This window comes from Gavialis gangeticus, unplaced genomic scaffold (assembly GCF_001723915.1).
Source record: "Gavialis gangeticus isolate Ggan-Ray unplaced genomic scaffold, GavGan_comp1, whole genome shotgun sequence".
NCBI classification, from domain to species: Eukaryota; Metazoa; Chordata; order Crocodylia; family Gavialidae; genus Gavialis; species Gavialis gangeticus.
In genome coordinates, this window is record NW_017728993.1 from 7,385,448 (window position 1) to 7,408,578 (window position 23,131).

Here is a 23,131-nt window from a genome sequence, read left to right on the forward strand (position 1 = left end):
ACTCCCATCTTTCAACAGAACTCCAGCTTTGCTTCACTGGCACCCAAAGCTTCTAAATTATTCTGAATTCCTTTTATCCTTCCTTTTTTCCTTTCTTTTCCAGTCCTAATCTCCACTATGGTGGGGGAGGGGCTGAGGATCAGTTTTTAAAAAAAATTTACTGGCATTTGTGTTGTGCCTGTAATGCTTTTATTTTCTATTACAGGACTGCTTCCCACATCTTAGTGCCTTATAAAGTTCTGTTGTGACTGGTAGGAAATATTATTTAATGCTATATAACATGAATGCTACTCCAGAGAAGCAGCAGATACTATGCTCCACTGTCTCATGAGAAGTCGTTATTCAAGAAACACTCACAGGGCATGTCTACGAGACATACTGCACAGCAGACTAATTAGCTGCACAGTAAACACCATGTGCCTACATGTGCACCCCTATAAGGTGGCAGTAAACTAATTAACATAGCAGCAGGGTAGGACCTGTAACTACCCTGCTGTGGGGATTTTTACTCCACAACAGTACAGGTACAGACTCTGTCTCAGCTGACTGGGGCATGAGGGTGCTTCAGTATGGGGGCTGCCTGCCAGCTAGCTCTGCGCTGAAGCAATCTTGTGCCCTAGCCAGTCCCTCCGCAGCATGTTGAGCTGGGGGGAGCAGCCCTGGGCTGGCAGGCTGACCCCTCTCCAGGCCCCGTGCCAGCTGGGGCTACTCTGACCAGGCTCAACGTGCTGCAGTCCTGGGTCCACATGAATACTGCTTCCAGGTGCTGCGTCAACTCAGTTTATTCATGCACATTAACTGCACGTGTTAAATGCACCCACAATTGAACAAGCTATTCAGTCTACTCCCAGACTGTCGTCTTTGAACTGAATTTTGTGCAGCGTTACACTGAATACCTTTATGAACACCATTTGCACCTACAATCAAGGAACTTAAAATCATGTTGAGACACCATGATAGAACTTATGACAATAATTTGTAATATATATTTTTGGCTAGTGTGGTGGTCTAGAAGAAAACCTCTATCCACAGCAGAGCAAACCATGTTATCATTTGTGTTAGTTATACATATGCTTGAAAAATGTTTCCAAACAACATTTTGGCAGAGATTCTCTAACATGATATGCCAGGCAGAACATATGTTGCTCCAGCTCTCAACAAATCTCTTTTGCTAACATCTTGGCATTCACAAAATGCACTCTGCAATGCAAGAATGGATATATGGAATTTTAGTAAGTACAATCTCTTTCATTTCCTGAAATCCCCCATGCTAGCTAAAACACCACCAGTGATTGAAAACTGAAGACGAAGCTGAGCACAGGAAATAAGGCTTTGTTACCTTTTGGGTCTGCCAGAACCCTCTGCCTGATGAATGCTTTCAGAATTACAGACAGTACAGCTTATGTCCCTTTTGGCAGGGTCATAGCCATAAGAACCAAACTCAGTACACAACTAGAATTTAGACATTCAAAGAAAAAGTCCTTTGTTTTCTTAAAAATTATATACAAAAACGTCTATGCATAAAACAAGGAATAAGCTACACCTTGAAAGATCTGAGAATTACACTTTACATTCAAACATGGTTTACCCAACAAAAAAAGGAGATAAATCTGGATTGTGTATATATAAGTATTTGTTTATTTAGTCCACATACCTGCCCTAAACACCTGTCATTATTTATGGCCTATGGTAAAAAATATATCTTGGTGTTTTATTTATATACATAAATATAATAAATAGCAAATATATTTTATGTTTACTTGTTTTGGTTACATTTTCTGTTAAATAATCAAGAAAGGAAGTGCACTGATTTAGTGACAAACTTCAGAAGACAAAGAAAAACTTTCTCGGGTAAGTCCTCAAAAGATCCCAAGAATTAACTAAAGGTTGACTCTTTAAACAGCAGACACAGCAGCAAAAAAATATTAAGTTAAAGTTTACAGTATGTTCTATTAGTACATGAAGAAGGATCCACAGCAGCTAAGTTAAACAATAAAAACATTTAAATTCTGTAAATGGAAACACTGGTCAGTGATTCATCCAAAGGGCTTCAAATTCATCTGCTAAATCCTTGTCTTCATTACTTAATTATTTTTATGACCAATGTTTGGACATAATCATATTAAACACACTGCTTCTTTTGAAGGGATAGGTTAACAAACCTTGGATGCCATGAAGCTAAAGCAACAGAAGCAAGAAGATATATGGAAATAAGATGAAGCTAAGTTTTTTCCCCAAAAGCTAATAGAAAGCTGGAGAGCAAAAGCTCTATGTGTTATGACAACACTGAATTCCAAGAAAGAAGTAATGACCTGTTTTTTTGGCATTGAAGAATACTCCAGATAGATAAATCACCAAAGATAAAAAAGAGCCAGATGAAGAGCATTAAAACTCAGTAAAGTTCAACCTATTAGGTCAGGCTTAGTTACTAATTAAAAGCCAAGAGCCTCCATGGAAGAATATTAAATGTACAAGTCTATCTAAAGCAAAAGCCATAACTTTTGGCTGCAGCATACCTAAGCCAAAAAATAATTGGATCCTCATCAATCACACTGTAACTATGTAAAACATGCTTCCCACCAGCTGTGATTAAAAAGCATTCATGTTGCCTTCCTAGGAAGACAGACTCCTTCAGGCTACAGAAGAGCAGCAGTAACTAAACAGAGCAGAAGACTTTTGAAGTCACTTTTTTAAAAAAGAAATGGAAGCAAATAATGACCTTTATTTTCAAAGTGGAGGCAGAAGCATTTTATTCTAATAATGTAGGTCTGATCAACATATCTAATACTTGAAAAAGACACAAACACAGCAATTTCTTAACAGAAAAACTGAAGTGCATTTACTATGAAGATCTCTTCTATTATAGCTCACTATCTCTCAACAGACACATTGCTATAGGTTATAAAAGCATAGCCAAAACCCTAACAAACATGGATGTTTTTCATTTAGTGTGGAAATTTCAAAGCGCTGAACAGCTGTAGGAGCAAAAGCCTTGTTTAAAAGTCAATGGCACTTGAGACACTGACTCCATTTGGAGCTTTTGAAAATCCTGCCCATACTTACTAAAGGTAAAATCTGACCATTGGCAGTGTCTCCACTTTGGCAAACTTTTTGGTACCCATGATGTGGTAGCAAGATGTAGAAACCGTATGGATTGCTGACGCACTGGATTGGTGTAGAGAGGTGCACTGTCTATGGGCCAGAGCTGCAAGTCCAGTCCATGGACTTATCCTTAAGCTAGGGTACGGATTTATCCCAAATCTCCTTTACAGAGCCCCCTTATGGATCCTGGATTTCTTTGTAATCTTCCAGGATATGCTGGGCTCATACTGGGCTGAAAGTCATATTGCTTTACAATACATAGTATGAACTAAAACAGATAGATAACAGTGATAGCTCTTGCCTTGTAAAGGACACATTTTCCAAAAGTTCTATATTTTTTGAGGTACTTCCAGAAGGAATCAGTGCCCCCATTTCCCCCCACCCTCTCCTGATGTAATTCAGAAATGGAAAAAGATTTCTTTTAGGAAAAGCTCTGTCACCAGTCAGGTATTAGTAAATCAAAAACCTCAGAAAAAAGTAAAAAACTAATTTGCACGCAGATAATATGTACAACTTGATCTTAATGAGTCAAACCTCATTCAAAACCACCAGATAAAATAGATTATAAGGAACAAGATCATTTTAACAAGAAAAGTTGATTTTACTTATAATTTCTCAACAGCCGTGTATAGTTTTTGAAGTAGAATACTTCATAAATCCACACTGGGGTATACATTATTTCACATGAGCAAACATACCTGGTGAACTTGATTCAGATTCAAAACTGGGCTGACTGCTGTATTTACAAGATGAGGGAAACCAGCAGAAGCTCCAAGAACTGTTTTAGGAAATACAAGATGTTAATAATGAAATACTTAAAGTAATTTTAAAAACAAGTTATATAAAGATATGGTAGTGTTGGAGTGATGTTGTACCTGTGATGGTCCAAGAAATATATGAAAGGCAAGGATTTTTTGGCACGATATCTTTTATTGGACTAGCTGCATGGCTGAGATAGATTTAGGTACATTTCTGAATGTAGGACATTTTTCTTCAGGTATATAAATATCTATTTTTATGTATCCTTTATGTACTGGTATTCATATTTATACATTATTCCATTTGGCCTCTCCAAATACATTTATGATTAAGAGCATGCTGAAGAACCACAATGCCTGCACAAAATACCACTGAAATCCAAGTCTGGTGGTCCTGGGAGCAGGAAGGACAACCTAAAGCTGATGGGGTAGTCCATAGAGAGATTGCTGACAGTTAACCCAGAGATTTGTACAGTGCCTAAAACAGGCCAGGACAAAGGTGGCAAAAAGACACCTTAAAGCTTCATCATCCTCTTCCTCTTTCACCAATGTGCTGAATCTCTAGTCTAAAAGACACAACACACTATACAGCATCCTATATTTTTAAATCTTTCTGTCCTGAAATCTGCAGATTGTCTGTTCCTCTTCCTTTTAACCCTTTAGTTCTTTGAAACTTGTTAGATTCCTTTGTGATTTATTGTCTGACCTAATGAGAAGGCAAGTTCCTTTAGTGAAATGACCTTAACCAGGACTATGTTTGTATAACGTGTATGCATGTATCTATGGAAACATAGAAGTGAAAAAAGTATTTTAAAATATTATGCACTGGGAAAGGACTTGAATTGCAAAGTACACATCTGGAACCAGATCCGAACACTCAAAGTCTAAATATGTTTGTGACACAGATTACATATTAAGCCAATTTCTAACATAAACATATGTAAATTGAAGAGTTAGTTAGTAAAGGTGTACAAGAAACACTAACATTTAAATTAGCTTTCAAACCAGTTTGCTGTCCCTCTATCTGCTCTAACTTTCATAAGGAAAAATATTTCGAGACAATTATGATACTTTGGACGTAAAAAAATCTTCCCTTCCTCCAAAGCTAAAGGTGATATGTTTCTCCAAGACATTAAAAAATGCATTACTCCAGCCGTAAGTGTGGGGAAGAGTGCTGCAAGACTGGCAGACACAGACTATACTGTAAACATAAAGTAAAACTAGATACTGGCATCAGCAGATTTAACATAAAACAATGTTCACACATACAGATTCAACATTTTCATGCATCTCACAGAAGACAGAATCACAGGACTGGAATCTTAGAATCATAGGACTGGAAGGGAACAAGGATCATCTTCCTACGTATGGGGGAAGGAGATTCGGCTTATTTGCTTTCTAAGTTCTTAAAAGCTTACCAGGTTTACCAGCACATCCACGCAACTGGGGCTGCAAAAGTATCTGTAGCATGGCTGGGTTGTTTAAACTTTTCATAATCTGGACTGCGTTTGGCTCTGGAAGCAATCCTTTCCTATTGTTTCTCATCTCAAAAGAGCAGAGATGGAGAAATGTTAGAACCAGGATGAAACAAAAGCATGTTCTACATAGCATCTCAAGCATTCTAACGTCCTTAGTAAAAAGAATGCATTTAGATCCCTGTGCAGATTTATTTCTTAGAACACCATGCGTCACAGAGAAGAGAAGAGTCCTGCAGGATAACTGTCTGCAAAAACATCTAATTAATTACTTTCTAGTACAGTGGTTCTCATCTTTTTTAGACTCAATGCACTCATTCATAACTTTTGTGAACTGAATGCCATCCCATTTCAAAAACTATTTGTTACGGTTGTTACTGTTATCTCTTTGTAGAGGGGGCCAGGAAGTGGGGGAAAGGGAACAGCCGGGCAGGTACAAGCCTGAGCCTGCACCTCCTCACACACCAAAGGATTTTGCATTACCCCAGTTGAGAATCACTGGTTTAGATGTAATGAACAGTATGTTCCAGAGTATCTTTTATACAAGAAGGTGTCAGGTTTTCCTCAGGGAAAATATTTTTCCACAGAACTAGAAATTTAGCTAGTAACGGAGGAAATGAAATATACATTATTAAGACTTATTCCATAAGAACACAAACACACCTCTTCTATAGAGTTGTGGGGTAGAGCTCTACAGAAAAGCAGAGTCATGTATTCAAAGCTATCCAAAGCAATAAGAATACTGTGCTACTACTTTCATGACAGCTTCAAACAACTCACCTTCACTTCCAATTTTCTAAGCAATGATTTGATATGACATGCAGGATATACAAGCTTCTTCTACATCAGGCATGAAATTAGCCATCCTACAACCTTAAAATTTATTTTACAATTACATAAATACTTATTTTAAACCAAATCACAGCTCTAAGAAGTACACCTTCTCAATTTGGCTTATTTTAAAACTGAAATAGTTTCCCTCACTGGGCGCATCCAGATGAGCATGGATGTTTGGTTCTCTGGGAACAAGCAGCAGCGGCACACCTGGCACTGCAGCTACTTGTTCCTACGGAACACCTGTACCACGTGTGCTCTGGTGTGCAGCAAGATACCCCGGGGGCAGTTGGGCAGGCTGGGGCCAGCACTGTGCTGGACCCAGCAGCCTTGCCTGGGGACCTCCTGGGGCTGCAGCTGTGGTCATCCTGCCAGGCAGAGCCTAGGCAGCAGCTGCAATACGGCTCCAGATGGCCCGGATCCGCTTTTCACCTGTGTGTACTGCCTGAGCATATGCTACTCCGTTTTTTTTGATTCCTGGATATCCATGGGTCAAACATACCCAAAGGAAAAAAAAAATTAGAGCAGCACATGCATGGGCAGCAGTCCCTTCCAACACGGAGAATGATTGACTGTGCAGTAGTGGCACTACAGACATGTTCGCAGCACCACATACCGCACAGCCACACTTGTCTGGATGTACCCACAGATGCTAAACTTACTAGAATTTGATTGTTACATGTGTTGTATGGCCAAATTTTACTCTTCATCCTTGCATTATACAGCCTTGTTTTGACAAGGAGAAGGCAGATTTGGGGCTGGGTAGCTAATATGTTCTGGCCAATCTGAACGTAAAACTAAGTCACTTCTGCAGTGTTGCTACAGCATAACACTTGTAACTCAACTTAAGCAGATCAAGTTATAACCTCAGCTCTTGAAGAAAAGTTAAAGAAATGATTCTTTTCATAGACAAACGAAAAACATTTTGATAAAGACAGTACTTCCCAAAGCTATTTTACAGAGTCTCTTTTTAATGTAGAGGTATGTTTTAAGTGTTAACATTTCAATGAGGCCAATAGTTTTCTCATTTACAAAGATTTTTGCTTGGTTGAATAATCACCTTCTTGCCAAAGGGATATAAAAAGTATTTATGAACTTTTGTCACAGAGATCTCATTAATTCAGATATATGTCTGTCTGTCCATCTGTGTGCAGGCACATGTGTGTGTAATATTAATGTATAACATACATTTGAAATTTTGAATTGTTTTCTCTTTGAAAATGGAAAGGTTACTTACCATCCTTTGGGCTGCTATAAGTGCTGCTAGTGTGCTTCGCCCTGGTGCCCCAGGAGCACAGTATGAAACTTGGGCTCTCTTTCCTTTGATAATCATACCATCTGTGGCTTCTCGCACTTTCTCCGTCTGCTCTGAAGTCTCATACTCAATTACTGCAAAGCCACCAATATAACTATCTTCATCCTGAGCAAACTGAAATGGCATTTCACAATATGCTTAATAAAGCACACACTTTCAGCAGCTGCTTTAAAATATTTTCACCCTCCCCCTGGCACTGAGCATTAATTACCTGTGCAAAATATTTAACATTCCTATGATTAACTAATTTGCAATGCCTACCCCAATTATAACATTTCTTCCCATGTATGTTAAATGTAATATGGAAATATACTGTTATATTATATTTAGCTGATGTGCTGTGCTGCATCTATTCGACTTACCACTGCCTTTATATCTAATCTCATGGAAAACCTAAGTATGAAATTTATTCAACAGCTTTAATAATAAATACAGTTATTTTATAAAGGAGAATGAAATTTTCAAGTATGTCGAGTTTTTGAACACTATTTTTATATTCACTTATAATTTTCTTACTATAGAAAATAAAATTTCTTTGATACTTGGTTTAAACACATTTCTAAGTAGTAGTACTTTCTTTGTAAGGTCACATGAAAAAGGGTAATTTCTACATTAACAAAACAAAATATTACACTACAGATTCCACTCATATTCACATGAATCTTAGAGGGAGACTGCAGTTTGTAGTTGAACTTAATCCTTATGGAAGGAGTTAGATCAGGGGTCAGCAACATTTGGTCCACAGAGCCTATAGAATGGGATGGTTTTGCCTGTGCCTGTGCCCATGCTACCACTGCTGCTTCCCCTGGTCCCTTGCATCCTGGCTGTGACAGGTGCAGCTTCAGCTTGTAGGCAAGGGGTGAGCAAAACACAGTCCACAGATTGGATCTGGACCACCAAGTGATTCCATTCAATCCATGGCGGGTCCCTCGGCCTCACCTGGCCCAGGCACAGGGAACAGCCCAGGCCATGGTGCATGTGGCCATCCGACCACCCCAGGCATGGAGGTGCTGCCTGGCACAGCCTGCCCTATCCCTAAACATAGCTTTTGAGCACACTGGGAACAGTAGTCTGCAGGGCCAGGAGATGGTGGGTGGTGTAGCAGGGGAGGCACAGCAGCTGGACTCAGCTTCCTGGCAGCCCCTGCTGCCACTCAGGACCAGGAACATGCCCTGCCACCTCTGCCAGACTCCAGCACTGCTACCTAGACACCCCAGACCCACATACACCCCACAGCAACTGCCAGGGGCACTGGATGAAGCAGGCAGGTAGGGTCTCCATGGAGACCAGCCTGGGACCCCAGTGAGCAGGGCACACTCTGCTGGGCAGATGCGATGGGGCCACAGGTGGGTGGCAATGGGACAGTGGGCAGGGCTGGGGCCAGGATCTTGGGGTAGTGACAGCACAGGGCCAGGGCCAGGGCCAGGGCCAGGGCCATGATTTACTCCCCTCAGATCCCTGCCCGCAGAACCAATATTCATTGCAGGAATGTATGGGGAGAGGTTCATGACTGTGCCCCAGGCCTGGCTCCATCCTGTCACCACCCTACAATCACCTGTCCCACTCCCTTCATGCCCTTGACCCCATCCTGTCCACCCAGCTGAGTGAGTCCTGCCCACAGAGGTCCAGGCTGGTCTTGATGGAGACACTGCCTGCCCGGTCCAGCTAGGATAAACTGGAATCTCCCTGGACCCCTTCCTCCCCACCGCCCCTCAACCTAGTGTAAACAGCTATGACACGGGGCCGGGGCTGGGTCAGACTTGCCCCTACCCCCTGACCTCAAGAGTGCAGCAAAACTCCTTGAGTGACTCTCTAGCCCAAACAACTACCCCTATTCTAGGAAGTGGGGAGCTGAGCTGCATCTAGTAAGTGGGGGAGGAGGGGAAAGGGGCTAGGCAGGCATGCACATGGCCACGAATATAGACCCAGGCAGCAATGGAGAACAGCTCCTCCAGCTGCCTGCAGGTAAACTGGATGATGGGGGTAGATCAAGGTCCCACAGCAAAGGAGGGAGTGGGACAGAGGTTCGGCCTGGGGGTGCTGCCCAACTAGGGTGGTGCATGGGGCCCAGGGTTGGGATGGGGAGCAGGACAGAACCAGGAGTGGTTCATGCAGTTGGGTGAGGGGGAGCTGGCTCCCTGCTGCTACACGAACTCCTGGGGAAGGAAGAATGAGGGAGCATGTGCCCCCCAGATTTGTGCATGGGATGAGGGCAGATGCAGGCTGCCTGCTGTGGGCTCAGGGCCCTCTGCCCTGCTGCCCTCTCCTGGGAGCTCTGCACCGGTTGCCCCATCATGGCAAGGTGCCCCCTGCCCACACGGCAGCAGTTGGGGTGGCAGCATGGTGTTGTGCCCCCTGCTGCTGCTGGCCAGGCAAGGGGCGCTTTGCCATGGCAACATGGGAATGACAGCAAGGCAGGGAGCCCCAGGCCTGCAGTGAGCAGCCCCCATCCACCCCCAACCCCCCAAGGATTCTGCTCAGCTCTGCTCCAGCTGTGCCACCAGGGGTGAGGGCATCATCTTAGCACCCCGGCAAAAATTAATATCACTGCCGTCTATGCTTTATACACAGTGTTTTATGGTAGAGTCACTAACTTCTTGTTAAACAAGAAAGTTAAAATATGGACCACATCTTTTAGGCAGTAGTGTCAATTCCTAACATAAACAGAAGTGATATAGAATCATTGTTCAACATGATGTAGAGAAAAGACAGTGTTCTTTCAATCTGACTGGAAAATCAACTAATTTTCAATTACTGTATTTAGTTCTTGAAGTAATAAGGGTCATAACAATAATTTTCTTACAGCTTCTTCAGTAGTTGCAGGGGGTTAAAATCACTGAAGTCAAATCTAGCAGTTGGAAATAACTTCCAGCTTTTGGAAGGGAAGAGGGCTGAGGAAATAGAAGAGCTTGTCTAAACCGTGTTTTATCTATATAATGTTGCTGCACTGCAACAAACCCCTGGTTAAGATATGACAGACTTTTATAAAGAACTAGCAAACTGCCCATCATGAGTGACTGGTGGGGATGGGGGTTAGGTGGACAGGGATGGAGTGCTGCCACCCAATGCCCTGCAGTGCCAGCACTCTGCCTCTGGCCCCATGAACCTTTCACACACCCCCAACCCCAGCCTTGTGCACCTTCCCCCGCCCCGCGTCCAGCCCCGTGCACCCCCCCATCCCCTGCCACTCCACCCTGTGCTCCTGGCAGCTTCCAGGAACAGGGAGGGAGGGGGCTTGCATGGGGCAGCGTCTGCTGACACCCAGCTGCAGGCAACATCCCCCACTCCCTCTCTCCCCGCTGCCTTCCCCTCTCTGCTGGCTGTTGTTGGGGCCAGGCAGAGAGGGAGTGGGGGGCAGGCGCGGCAGCAGGAGGGGGCCCTTCCCCTTCCTGCTCCCCTCTCTCCCTCCCTTTCTTTCCTCTTCCCTGCCACCTCCCCCCTCCCTGCCGGCTGTTGTGGGGGGGCGAGAGGGGCGGTGCGGCAGCTCCCTTTGTCCGTAACATTCCAGGCCCTCGCAGCCAATAGGCATGTGCCCTCTCGGCGGCGCATGTGCAGTTGGCCCAGAGTGCTGTGGACAGACAAATAGACAAAGGCTTTTATCATATTAGATGGCTACACTTCTACAACAAATTGCACTACTAGAGCTTCTCCCAGTTAGAAATCCAGGTAAACGAGACACCTTCAACCTGAAATGCTGCAGCCACCACAATCTGTGTGAAGTTAAGGTGGGGGGGAAATCACTAAAACACAAATGGAGACTTCCTACTGAAAACCTAAGAGCTGAAGTAAGAAAAGGTTAAGTAGTTGCCTCGTTCTCCGTAACTGAAGCAAGGAACACGGGAAACAAACATCTCTGCAAGTCACGTGCAGGGAATGGAGGCATTTTAGAAAGTGTGTATAAATATTTGGACGCAGCTCTTCCTTAAAGAAAAGTCTGTATTTCCAGTACAGGAGGGAACAAGGGAAGAAGAATAGTATAAGGAAGAGTAAAGTTACAGATTGAGGGAAATAAACACATCAAAAGGAGTAAGATTCTTAAGCAAAATCCTCAAGCTAAAACATTTTTACAAGATGAATAGTTAGTACCAAAGGCAATCTGTTAATGAACTGTAATACCTGGCTATATTTAGGAAACTATAATAAAAACAATAACCCTTTTCCTATAATGAGTTCTCCTCAGTCACAGTTCAGAACCAACATGTCCATCCTTCTCCTCCTCAAACTGTTACGGGTGTTTAACATAATAAATCTTGGACCTTTCTTGAAATCTTGTCCTCTTTTGGCTTACATAACACTGCTTCTCCTTCTACAACTTGTCACTGCTTTAGTATTTGGGATTGTCCCCATCCCTGCTTCTGACTTTTTTCTCAAGGCTCTGTCCCTAGGGCCTATTTCTCCTCCTTGGATATCTTTGCTCTGGGTGATCTCATCCATAGTCATTAATTCAACTGGCATCACCATGGTGAAAACTCTTTAGATCTACCACTCTGCTCCACACTAGTCTCCTTTTGTCCAAGCCCATATCCCAGAATGTCCCTCTGACATCTATCATTTGGGCTAAGCACACACAGGGCACCTCTACACATGCCCCTACGGAGCCTTTGTTACCGCACCTTTTGGAAGTACTAAATGATGGTGCAGTAATAGCCTGCACTGTGCATGGTTATTTTTACTTGCTACATCACCGCAGCAACATGCTATAATGAAGGAGTGCATTGCTACAGCAGTGTAGCTGCTGCATCACAGTTTGTGACTGCTGATGCTACATTGCCATAGTGCGCTGCTACGGTGACGCAACATCACATATCGACATGCCCACTATCAAAATGCCCGAGGTTGAATTGATTCAATCTTTGCAGTGTAGTCTAAGCTGCAGAGATTGAACAGATAAGAGTGAACACATATTTACTTTTGATTCTGGTAATGCAGCCACATGCCTGCACGTGCCAGCCCAGACCAGAAGCCGGGGCAGGGGAAAGGGAGGTACTAAAGCACGTATCCTTGCTTGGCTGGAACACACAGCTTGAGCCAAGTCTAGTCCACTTACCCAGAAAAACATCCTGGGATGCTGTGGAACTGTGAGCTAACTTGAATCTGGAGGGGATCTGGGATAGGACAGGAGTTCACTAAACCAATTTAACCTAAACCAGTTAAGTCTGACATCACATCCATCCAGTTTATCTTACACCCGTTTCAACAATTTTGAAAGCAGTTTATGTGCACTGAACTTCTGTTGTGTTAGAGACTTGAACCAGTTTCCAATCACTTATACTGGTTTATGTTTAATTTCTGTTCCTTACCTTGAAGCTCACCATGTCTAGAACTATGTTCTTAATCTCCTCACTAGAAGCCCCCACCACTTCTTAATTACTATGGACAACTCCACCATCCTGCTTGGCACTCAGGTTAGTTAGCAGTGGATCTTCTTTGACTTGGATCCTGTTCCAAGTCCAGACATCCAAGCTATGTCTAAATATTGCAGATGTGTTTCAGCATAGCATCTCTAAATACTGTATTTCTTCAAATACAAGACAAGTTTTTTTCTTGCAACCAGCATGGGTGGGGGAGAGAGAAGCCCTTTGTCTTACACTTGCATACAAGGAAACCTCCTAAATGCATCATTTATCATTAAACTGCTGCCAAAAGCAGCATGTGCTCAATAACGGAATAACTATGAAGTTGATTAAATGCAGCCATGCATAACTATAAAATACTTGGCCCATATTGGTCAAACATGCTGAAACCACAAGGATAGATTAGTGCATCCCCCTGGAAAAGATATATGGTAGTGCCCACTGAATGTAGTACCCCTCAGCACCGACTCTTTTGAAGTCATGCTGAGCCACTACACTGCATATATTTTGACTTCCTCTTCATTCCCACAGCTGAGTTGCACTTTTCTTTCCCATTTCCAATGATTCGTGTTTCTTCACCAGCCTTAAATGTCTGGCAAAAATCACCAAACAGTTTACCCTGAGTCCATCTGTTGCCCCCTGTCTAAGCCTGTCACATATGGTTAGTGTGGCCCTGCCTCCATGATGTAAAGCCAAACCAGGCTGCCTGGTGCCTCATCTGCAAATAAATTTTTGGACTATCTATCTCAGGACTTATGACAAGAACACCCAGTTCCAGTCATGGGTGGGGGCTAATTAGCACATGGATGTGGGGGTGTATCTGGAGTACACACACATAGGGTGCATCCAGACAAGCAGGAAGTACATTTCCCCAGGGAGAAACAGCAGTGGCACAGTGGCATGCCCCCGCATGCGTGCTCTGGGGCATGGCAAATTGCCCCAGTGGCGTAGGGGAGGCTGGGGCCAACAACTGGGCTGGCCCCAGCAGTTCACCTGGGGTTCTAGGGGCCTCCCGGGGCTGCAGCAGCAGCAATCCAGGTGCGTGGAGCCTGGCTGGCAGCTGCAGTGTGGCTCTGGCTGGTCACGCTCTGGTTTTGGACGCTGCACACTGTATCCACGTGTGCTGCCCCACTTTCTTCTGCCACAGATTTTTTAGATAGTGGGTTTCCCATTATCTAATTTTCCTGCCGCATTGCAAATATGCAACTTGGCAAATGGAACCATGAGCATTGCATGTGTTTTGTGGCGCCTCAAAAGGCTTTGCGGTACTGCAAACAGCACATTCCCACTCATCTGGATGCAATCATACTGAGAAGTGCTGAGCTGTCGGGTCACCACGGCTTCAAATGCTGTTGATTGCTGGGTCCCAGCCCAGTTTGTAATATATTAGGTAATATATATATATATATATATATATAGGTAAAATGCATTAATTCTGGGTGAACTAAGTCTATGCGTATTATGTTCAAGTTACTACAGCTATGTTTATTTTGAGGTCAGTGCTTTAAAATGTACTCCTCATTTCCATGTGCTCAGGGAGAGCAGGGTCTGCAAGTAAGGAAGGGGACGAAGGGGCTGCATGGGAAAGAAGCTGGGGAGAGGCAGAAGGGAATGGGGCTTCCTGACCCCCTAGATTTATTTTCTCTGCTGTAGCAGCGGGAGGGGGACAAATTCAAGGCAACCCTCCAATAAATATATTCTATACCTGTAAAATTGTAATACATATATAAATTTTCTGTATGTAAAATCTAATCATTGTGGGGGGCATCTTATAATCAGGGTCATCCTATATTCAAGTAAATATAGTATTATTATCCACACAGGTAAAATTGTCCTTCAGGATGCCATTGATCTTGCATCTCAGTTACTGCCACACCCTTTTCTGAGGCCTTGACAAATGCAACCTAGGCCCTTGCAGTTCAATTCAGAATGCTGCTGCAAAGATCATACTCCTAGCTTGTCCTTTGAACCACATTTCTCATCTCTATTCATCCTTGTACTAGCCCCCTCCTCTGTCTCAGCAAACAATCTACTTATTTTCACTTTTAAGGCCAGTCATGGTTCATTTTCAGATGAGTTACCAATGGTGTAAACTCCCTCCTCCAATTAATCCTCTGTCTCTCACGTGTTTGATTCTCAAACAAGCACCTTTTTGCTTTTCCCTTTCACTGTCTTCACGCACTAAAGTTGCTCTCCAAAGACATCACAAAACTAATACATTACAGCCCGTTAAAACTCTTTTTAAAAGTGTCCCTTTTCATTAAGCCTATAAAAAACCTTGTCAAAAAAAGCCTAGGGCTTAATGATACACTACAGGACTGCTCCATTCTTAGCTACAGTCTCTGTATCCTAGCCTTCTAGGTGTGAAGGCTACTCTGCCAGAAGAATACTTTCTGCCACTAGACTTACACCAGTTTCCCTGAATGGCATAAACTTGGTTGGCAGACATTGTCTTCTGTCAGGACAGCTGCATCCACACCTTGGGTTTTGCTGGCATAGTTATGTCAGCCAACTGGTGTGATTTTATTATGCACCATGCAACTAGCATATCTCACCAACAGACCTTTCTATGGCCTAAGGCAGAGGTGGGCAAAATGTGGCCCGTGAGCCAGATACAGCCCACCAGGCCATTCTATCTGGCCCACGAAGCCCCTAAAAAATTTGGAAAATTAATATTTATCTGCCCCTGGCTACCTGTCATGCGGCCCTTGATGGCTTGCCAAAACTCAGTAAGCGGCCCTCTGCCCGAAATAATTGCCCGCCCTGGCCTAAGTTGAGGGAGTGCTGAGATGACTGCTTATCATGTTTAGCCAGTGTTTTCTCGCTTCTTCTTTGTACTTTTATTTGCTTGTATCTTGACTTTAACTTAGACTGTAAGCTCCTTGGTAAAGGACCGTCTTTAGTTCTGTTTTATGCCTACATCAAGTGGGACCCTGATCCATCTAGAGCTTGCAATTCCATCTAGAATTGTAATAATACAAATAATTGTATTATTACAATTGTATTGTAATAATACAATAAATAACAAATGTCATTAGTCTGTAATGATACATATTTATGAGACGGAGAGAGAGAGACCTGAAGGTGTATAAAATGGTTTTCTTAGAATGGCTGCATTACTTCCAATAACAAAGCACTCTAATATTTTATGTTGAATATTTTATGGGCAATATTGCCTGGCTCTGCCACCTACTGCATGGGTATCATCAGCATGTGTGATATCACACATATCACCTGTCTCATGATGCGATCCACAATTAAAGATGTAAAATGTATGAACTTTTCAACAACCTCAAACTGTACATTCAACATGGTTTTATGGAAAATAGGCTCTGTCAGAAACTCCTGATTTTATTATTTGAAATGACAAGCTAGGCTAGGTTGGGATACTCTAAAAGTAGCTTGTTTCATATTCTAGTCTAGGGATTAGAGACCTATGGGCCCAGGAAAGCCTGACACACCGAGTTAGGTTTTGTGCTCTCATACCGTGTAAATCAGGACAGGGTGGGAAGCCTTTATACCAACAGAAAGCAACAATCTATATGTCCTTTCCAACAGAAACAACACTTATTTCTAGCTAGTGCTAGCATTGGAAACTATTACCCTTTAAGGCTACAACTTTACAAATCAAAGAAAATTACTTGAGATTTTTTTAAGGTTTCTAAAATACTTTTCTTTAAGTCCTGTGCCATTTGATTTAAGGAGCCAACACAATCTGGCTTTATAGATCAAATAATAAAATTGAAATTAAAATCTATCTAAGAAGCTCTGTAAAATATTTCTGAAATCTTTTTCTGTGAAATACACAGGAAGAGAACATATTATAAACCTTATATCTAGACTCAACTGGGATGGTCTCCTATATGGTGATCTATCAGTCATGGTAAACCTATGTCAATGAAACATTAGTATTGCATCATACATTACTACTTCATATGTAGATACATCATAATGTATATAATCAGTCAAATTAAAAGTAAAACAATGGAGTAGAAAAAATATGCAAATCCAAGACTAAAAACATCTCCATATGCATCTTTTGAAAGCTTTCAATTCATATATACATACCTGACAGAACACAGGTTTATATTTCAGTGAGAAAGCTTGCATCAGTTCCTCTGAGTCAGCATAGTCTTTAGGGAGTTTATCAACACAAAGGCACTTAGAATGAATAAGATCCATGGTCAACTGATTAACATCCATCCACTGCGCAAAGAGGGTGTTCTCATCTAATTGTTTGCCCAGAAGTTCCAGTCTAGCCTTTGCAGCAGAGTCCTTTTTCATGTATTCCACAAACCCATAACCCTTTGAATGACCAGTAACTTCATTATAGACCAGAAAACATCTCTCAACATTGCCATATGTACGCACCAGTTCATCAAATTCTTGTAATGTAAATGAGGTTGGCAAATTGGTAATGCAAAGCAAAGCATCTGTTGGTTGCAGCTGCACTGATATTTCTTTACCACGAAGACAGTGTTGGTGAAATTTCTGAATTGCATTTTGGGCCTGTTCTCCATTTAGCAGAGTAACAAAAGCTGTAAAAGAGCAAAACAAGTTATACAACCTGTTCTAGTTCAGCTACAATATTAGTACACCTCCCCCCACCACAATGAGCCACAGAAAAAAGGGACCATAAGACATATATTTATAATACAAAGCTAATAATACCATAAAGAGACTTTTTAAAATTTGGCATTTTAAAATCTGGCAATGGAACATTATTATTTGTGCCTAATTGGATAACATTTTTCAGATATAATATAACCATTAATAGTATACATCATAATATTATGTATCATATATATTATTATTACCATTCCTCCATGCTGCCCCTGAATAAGAATAGGAATATTTTACTTTTGGTAAAGAAATAATAGTAACATTTTTGTTGAGCCTCAGTCATGGGCCATTTATAAAGCTCAAACTCTGAAATAAAAACTCACTGAAACTTGAGAGATTTGTGAAAGATGATGCACCCGAGTCATCATAATATCCTGTTCTAATACCGCAGAAATCAAGTATTTAGAAGAGAATCCACCACACAGAAATCACAAGGTACAGTAAGTATTTTAATTAACCTTATTAAAAGTATACATTCACACTTGTCTCCTTGCCATTATTACACACTTACAATCTAGTCCTTTTCTGCGGTACAAAACAACCATAACAATAAGGAATACAACATGGGAAGTACAATAATTCCAGTGAAGTTTTCCATTTATTAGGACTGTAGGTTGGTCGTTCACACATAATAGAAAAACCAAACAGAAACAAACTTTACTTTAGGATGCATCCCCAACATTTATAAAGAAATCATGAATGGACTGACTTCACAAGGAGGTCAGTCAAATTCTGCTTTGCACACTGACAGCACAACAAAATATAAAAACTACATTTAGCAAACAGATAGATGTGGAAATGCGGGGAAAATTTGTCTGTTGCTCTTAGTAACAAATTAAGCATTATTGGCAACCTTTCAAAATGCTTGTACTGCTGCTGGACAAAGCAGGAAATTCAGCTGTTTTTATAATATACGTAACTGGGTACAAGCTCGTGATAACTGAATGTTGCGCCTATTAAGGCTGTAGAGGCTATGATGCAAGAGGTATTGTGCTGTTCCCTCCAACCCTCAGCACTCACAAATGGCTGGACAAAGGAGATCCTCTAGAGAAATCTGGTACTAGAACTTATCAAAATCTTTTAAAACGAATTCCTATCACAGCCATACAGCAGTCACAACCATCCTAAAACAGTTGCAACTGGCTCAGTAGCTGATGTAGCCTAAGGCCCAGCACTCCTTTGGTAGTCAAGAAAGGTCAGTTTGTAAGTATTTTCTATTTCAGGTTAGACTTAATGACCATTATGACAGAATTGGACATTTTACTTTTCTAGAAAGCATCTTGTTTGAGGCTTTGTGAACTCTAACAAATGCTTTGCTGATACCTGCAAAGATAGCTAATCCTGCCTTGTGTACAAAAGCTTATTCATTTTGGCAGAGACAAGAAACAGATGCTGCTTTTGTCCCAGAAGAGAAAAGTCCCAGGATTGACATGTACACACATCATCCTTCCAATCAGGGCTCAACGAGCAACTGAATGCACTGCCATTTTTCTGCTACTGATTCAACAGTGTAATCCTATTCAGAATCACTTCACAATATCCAGAGAAAACTATTAGCACTTCTTATCCTATGAACTTTCATAATGTGTGTCCTGGGACAGCAGGCATAAGCATCTGAACAACTGCAGTTTGTCCCAGGATAAAATGGTTTCTGTTGAGACAAATGTGACATCTGTTTGTAATCAGATTCAAAGGGTGAGGACAAATATTTTAAAGATTTTAAAATGGCCGCAAAAAAATTTGAAGCTATATACTTGAAAGTACCATTTAAAATATGGAAAATCCTCCACACTGTAGCAATTACCATTAGAACCACTGCTTGGATTCCACAAAGTGGCCAGGATTAAAATGCAGGGCAAAGTAAAAATTGTCATTTTGGTAGGCTACTTAATGAGGAGGAAAAGGGGATGGCCTTATATCAGCACTTTCTAAAATGACACCTCGTTATAACACATGATACCATGCACACCTGTTTACCCAAGCTTTTAACCACCCACCTCCCAGCTGATTGCTCTTGATGGAAATATTTGTAGCATATAAGTTTTCCACAGTGTACTTAATCAAAACCACCCATACAACAAGATGCAGTCTTAGATCTGTTGCAGGTACAAATGAATGATCGAAGTGTAGATGCCTACATGTTTCTGGAAGCTTTCCTCTACTTAAAGTAAAACATATCCATGAACAAAAAGTGGAGAACTTATACAAACGCAATTCTACACGACTGGATTTTAAATATGATAATACCTTGCATACTATTCAGTATTTGAATTTTTATGTGAATTTAAAATAAATCATGACATCTCACAGTACTACTTAGTTAGAACAGAGTACAAACTGTAAATATAAGGCTAAGTGACAGACAGTTGCAAAAACAGCAATATTAATTTTAATACAGTTGTATGAGACCACAGCCTGAAAACTGATGGTTATGTTTTATCATACAACCAAATTTGATGCTATAGGGTCTTGTTACACCTTGCACTGTGGGCACAGACAGAAGTGACAATTTTCACCTTATCTGGCCCCTAAAAGGACTCTACCATGCACGGCTGCAAAGCACTTTAAAAGGGCCTGATCCTGCAAAAATCTGAACCCTCATTACATGAGGGTTCAGATGAAGATGTTTCAAAACACAGCATCTTTGGTAATTTGTGTCTGCCTGCATCCCAGCCTCTGAGCTGTTTTCAGAATGGGAGGAGGGAAAGGGAGTGGAGGGAGTTCAGTCTGGGGTATTTTTAGCCCCCACTGGAGGGGGCTCCAATCCACTCACCTGAACCCACCCTCTAGTGCCGGCTGGGGAATCCCTAGAACAAGCTCCCTCTGTTCCCTTTCCCCACTCCCATTCTGAAAACAATGCCTGGCTAGGAGGCAGGAGGGACTGTTGCTAAGGAAAACGGTCTGCAGGCTCCCAGTCAGCAGCTGGATTCCCTTCCCCTGTGGATCCAACAGTGAACTTCTGTTTGGTCTGGGCATTGTTGTAGCTCAAAAGACTTGCTACAAAACATTATTAGCAGCAGTGTATGGGCATATCACTGCCCGCCCTAACAATCATATTACCCTCCTCGACCATGTCTTCTTTTTCAAAACTGGAAATATGGTAACTGTACCTGGAGGACCGAAAGGTAAGAATTGCCCTGGTTGGGCGCCATTCCTGGCTCCCCACTAACCCTCAGGGTTCCTCTGTGGCACCCTCTCATCCCCACCTACTTATAGCTGCCCGGCTATCTGTCCCAGCAGGCAGGGAAGGGTTAATCTGCCTGCCCAGCAGGGGAGGCGACAGGTGGACTGTTTACACTAAGGTGGCTACAGCTAAGTGCAACAGGAGCAGGGTAGCATGGTTCAGAGATAATCCTGCCCTGGACTGGTATAACTTTGAGCACATAACAAGTGCTTAAAACTAGTTTCAGGTGTTACTGTGCAGCCAATCCAGATGGTAAGAGCTCCAAGACCTGCCCAAAAATACCGTGTCACAAGGCTCTTAGCTGCCCAGAAATGAGATCTGAGAATTCTTTTTCCACTGTCTGGAATCATCACTTATGCAAGAAAAGGTCAAGCAAAAAAATACATTAAGTAGTATTTGATATGCTGCAGTTTAAAATACCATATTTACTAAAATCTAAGTCAACCATGAATTTAAGATTTCCCCCAGATAATTAGACTCTCTACACAGAAGATGTATGCATTTGTTATAATTTTTCAGGTATAGAAATAATTATTGCAGGGTTGTCTTAAATTCATCCCCCACCCTCCACTACAGCAGAGAAATAAGTGGTTGGGGGGGGTCAGGTGGTCCCTTTGCCCTCTGCCCCCCCCCCCACTTCTTCCCCCTGCAGCCTTCCTCCCCCTCTCCACCATCGGCACCCTTCCACCCTCAGATCGGCACAGGCTCTTCCCCTTCCCCCAGAAGCTGCAAAGGGCAAGTGGAATGGGGGGCAGAAATCTGCTGTGGGTCTGACTCTGCCCCTGACAGCCGCAGCAACTGCCTACCTTGCCCAACCTCCCTCCATTTTGTACATGAATCTAAGATAAGGGGCTTTTACCCCATGCTGACTGAGGGGGAACTTAGATTTGAGTAAACATGGTAGTATGTAATTTGCTTCCATAAATCATATATCCTATTACAATTACTTACAAAATATTTTTCATAGTATTTTTGGCATCACACACTCTCCTAATTAATTACTGTACTGTGGATGGAGGTACATTCATTGTCTGACACACCATAACTTATTTTCCCCTCAACCTATCGTATTTCAATTGAATCCTTTCCTGAAATTCAACTCCGGGAAGCTCCTGTTGCATGATTACTGTTTAAAACAGAAAACTTCTTTAACTCCAGATAATCTATTAATCATCTGTTTCTACTAACACCAGTGCACAAGCAACAGCGAAAATGAATAGTAACCTGACACTTTTCAGAAGTGAAAAATGTTAACATTTTCTTTAGTGTGTGAATAATCAGAGGTTGCAACAGCCTAAAATCTGCAGGAGGATTTATAAATAAAATATAAACATGGAGCATATTTAAACTAGCTGTGACGGTCTCATACCAGTTTATAAAGCAAACCGGAAGAACAGAGCATACTTTTATCAACAGAAATTGTCATATATAAAATCTTAGTCTTGTTCTCCTGTGAGGAGGTATCTTGCAAACAATTAGCTAGCATACTTGAGAACATATACAATACAGTTGATTTTACAAGTTGTATTAATTCAAAAGACTTGATATCTAGATAGGATATCAAAGAAAGAAGCTGAGGGTTCTGAAATAGCCACAAAACACACACTGGCAAGATAAATTATTGTGCCACCCAGTAGGACTGTGCAAAGCTTTGGCAGCCAATTCAATTCGGATGAGATTTGGCGCGATTCAGCGGCCAAATCTCCAAATCCAAATCGAATCGGGAGACCAATTAAAAGCTCTGAATCAAATTGGAAGCTTCTGAATCAATTCAGAAAAGATTCGGCCTGATTTGGAGATTTAGCCATAGACTGAACAGGCAGCAGTCTTTAAGGACACTGGATACAGCTGCCTCCAGCTGGTAAGTCTGTTGTGGTGGGCAGAGGGGGGAGGGAAGGGGTTTGGGGTGGGGCAGATCAATGTCCTCACAGTGAGGGAGGGATTGGGGCTGGGACCGGGGGGTGTGGGACTCGGGGAGGGAGGCTCCCACCATTGCAAGCCATTGAGCGTCACTGGTCCGGGAGGTCATGGGAGCGGGCATGTGCCCCTAGATCTGCGCAGGGTGGGCTGGACTGAGCTGTGCTCCAGGAGGCTAGCCCCAGCCACATACTGAAGAGCAGCCCTGGCTCCACTGCAGAGGGCAGTGGAGGGGGTCTATGGGAGGGCTGCAATCACCCTAAAACTTCCCTTAGCCCCTGTACACTGGGCCAGGCCCAACCCCATGCCCTGCTGCTGCTCACCCAGCCAGGATGCAGCTGTGGCTTGTCTGGGAGGTGCGAAGAGGCTGGACAAGTGGCAGGGGGGCAAAGCCCCCTCTCCCAGAGCCTTCTGCTGCCTGTCCAGAGCACAGCCTGGCCCACTGTGCCCCACACAGATCCGGGGGGCACACGCCTACTCCCATGCACTCCTGGACTGGTGGGGCATGGCGGCATGCAGTGGTGGGAGGCACCCAGGGCTGTCCTGGGGGGGGGGGGGGTTAATCCAGG

General features: G+C 42.7%; 1 protein-coding gene across 1 annotated transcript in view; it reads right to left on the reverse strand.

The window, feature by feature from the left end:
- Positions 1-23,131, reverse strand: part of RAVER2 (ribonucleoprotein, PTB binding 2) — a gene marked incomplete at its 5' end in the record, with an annotated part of 101,347 nt that overhangs the window by 35,782 nt on the left and 42,434 nt on the right. Inside the window, 4 exons of the mRNA XM_019528291.1 lie at positions 3,801-3,880; positions 5,279-5,405; positions 7,407-7,598; positions 16,907-17,376. Coding sequence (XP_019383836.1) covers positions 3,801-3,880; positions 5,279-5,405; positions 7,407-7,598; positions 16,907-17,376 — 869 coding nt within the window. The remainder of the gene's footprint in view (positions 1-3,800; positions 3,881-5,278; positions 5,406-7,406; positions 7,599-16,906; positions 17,377-23,131) is intronic.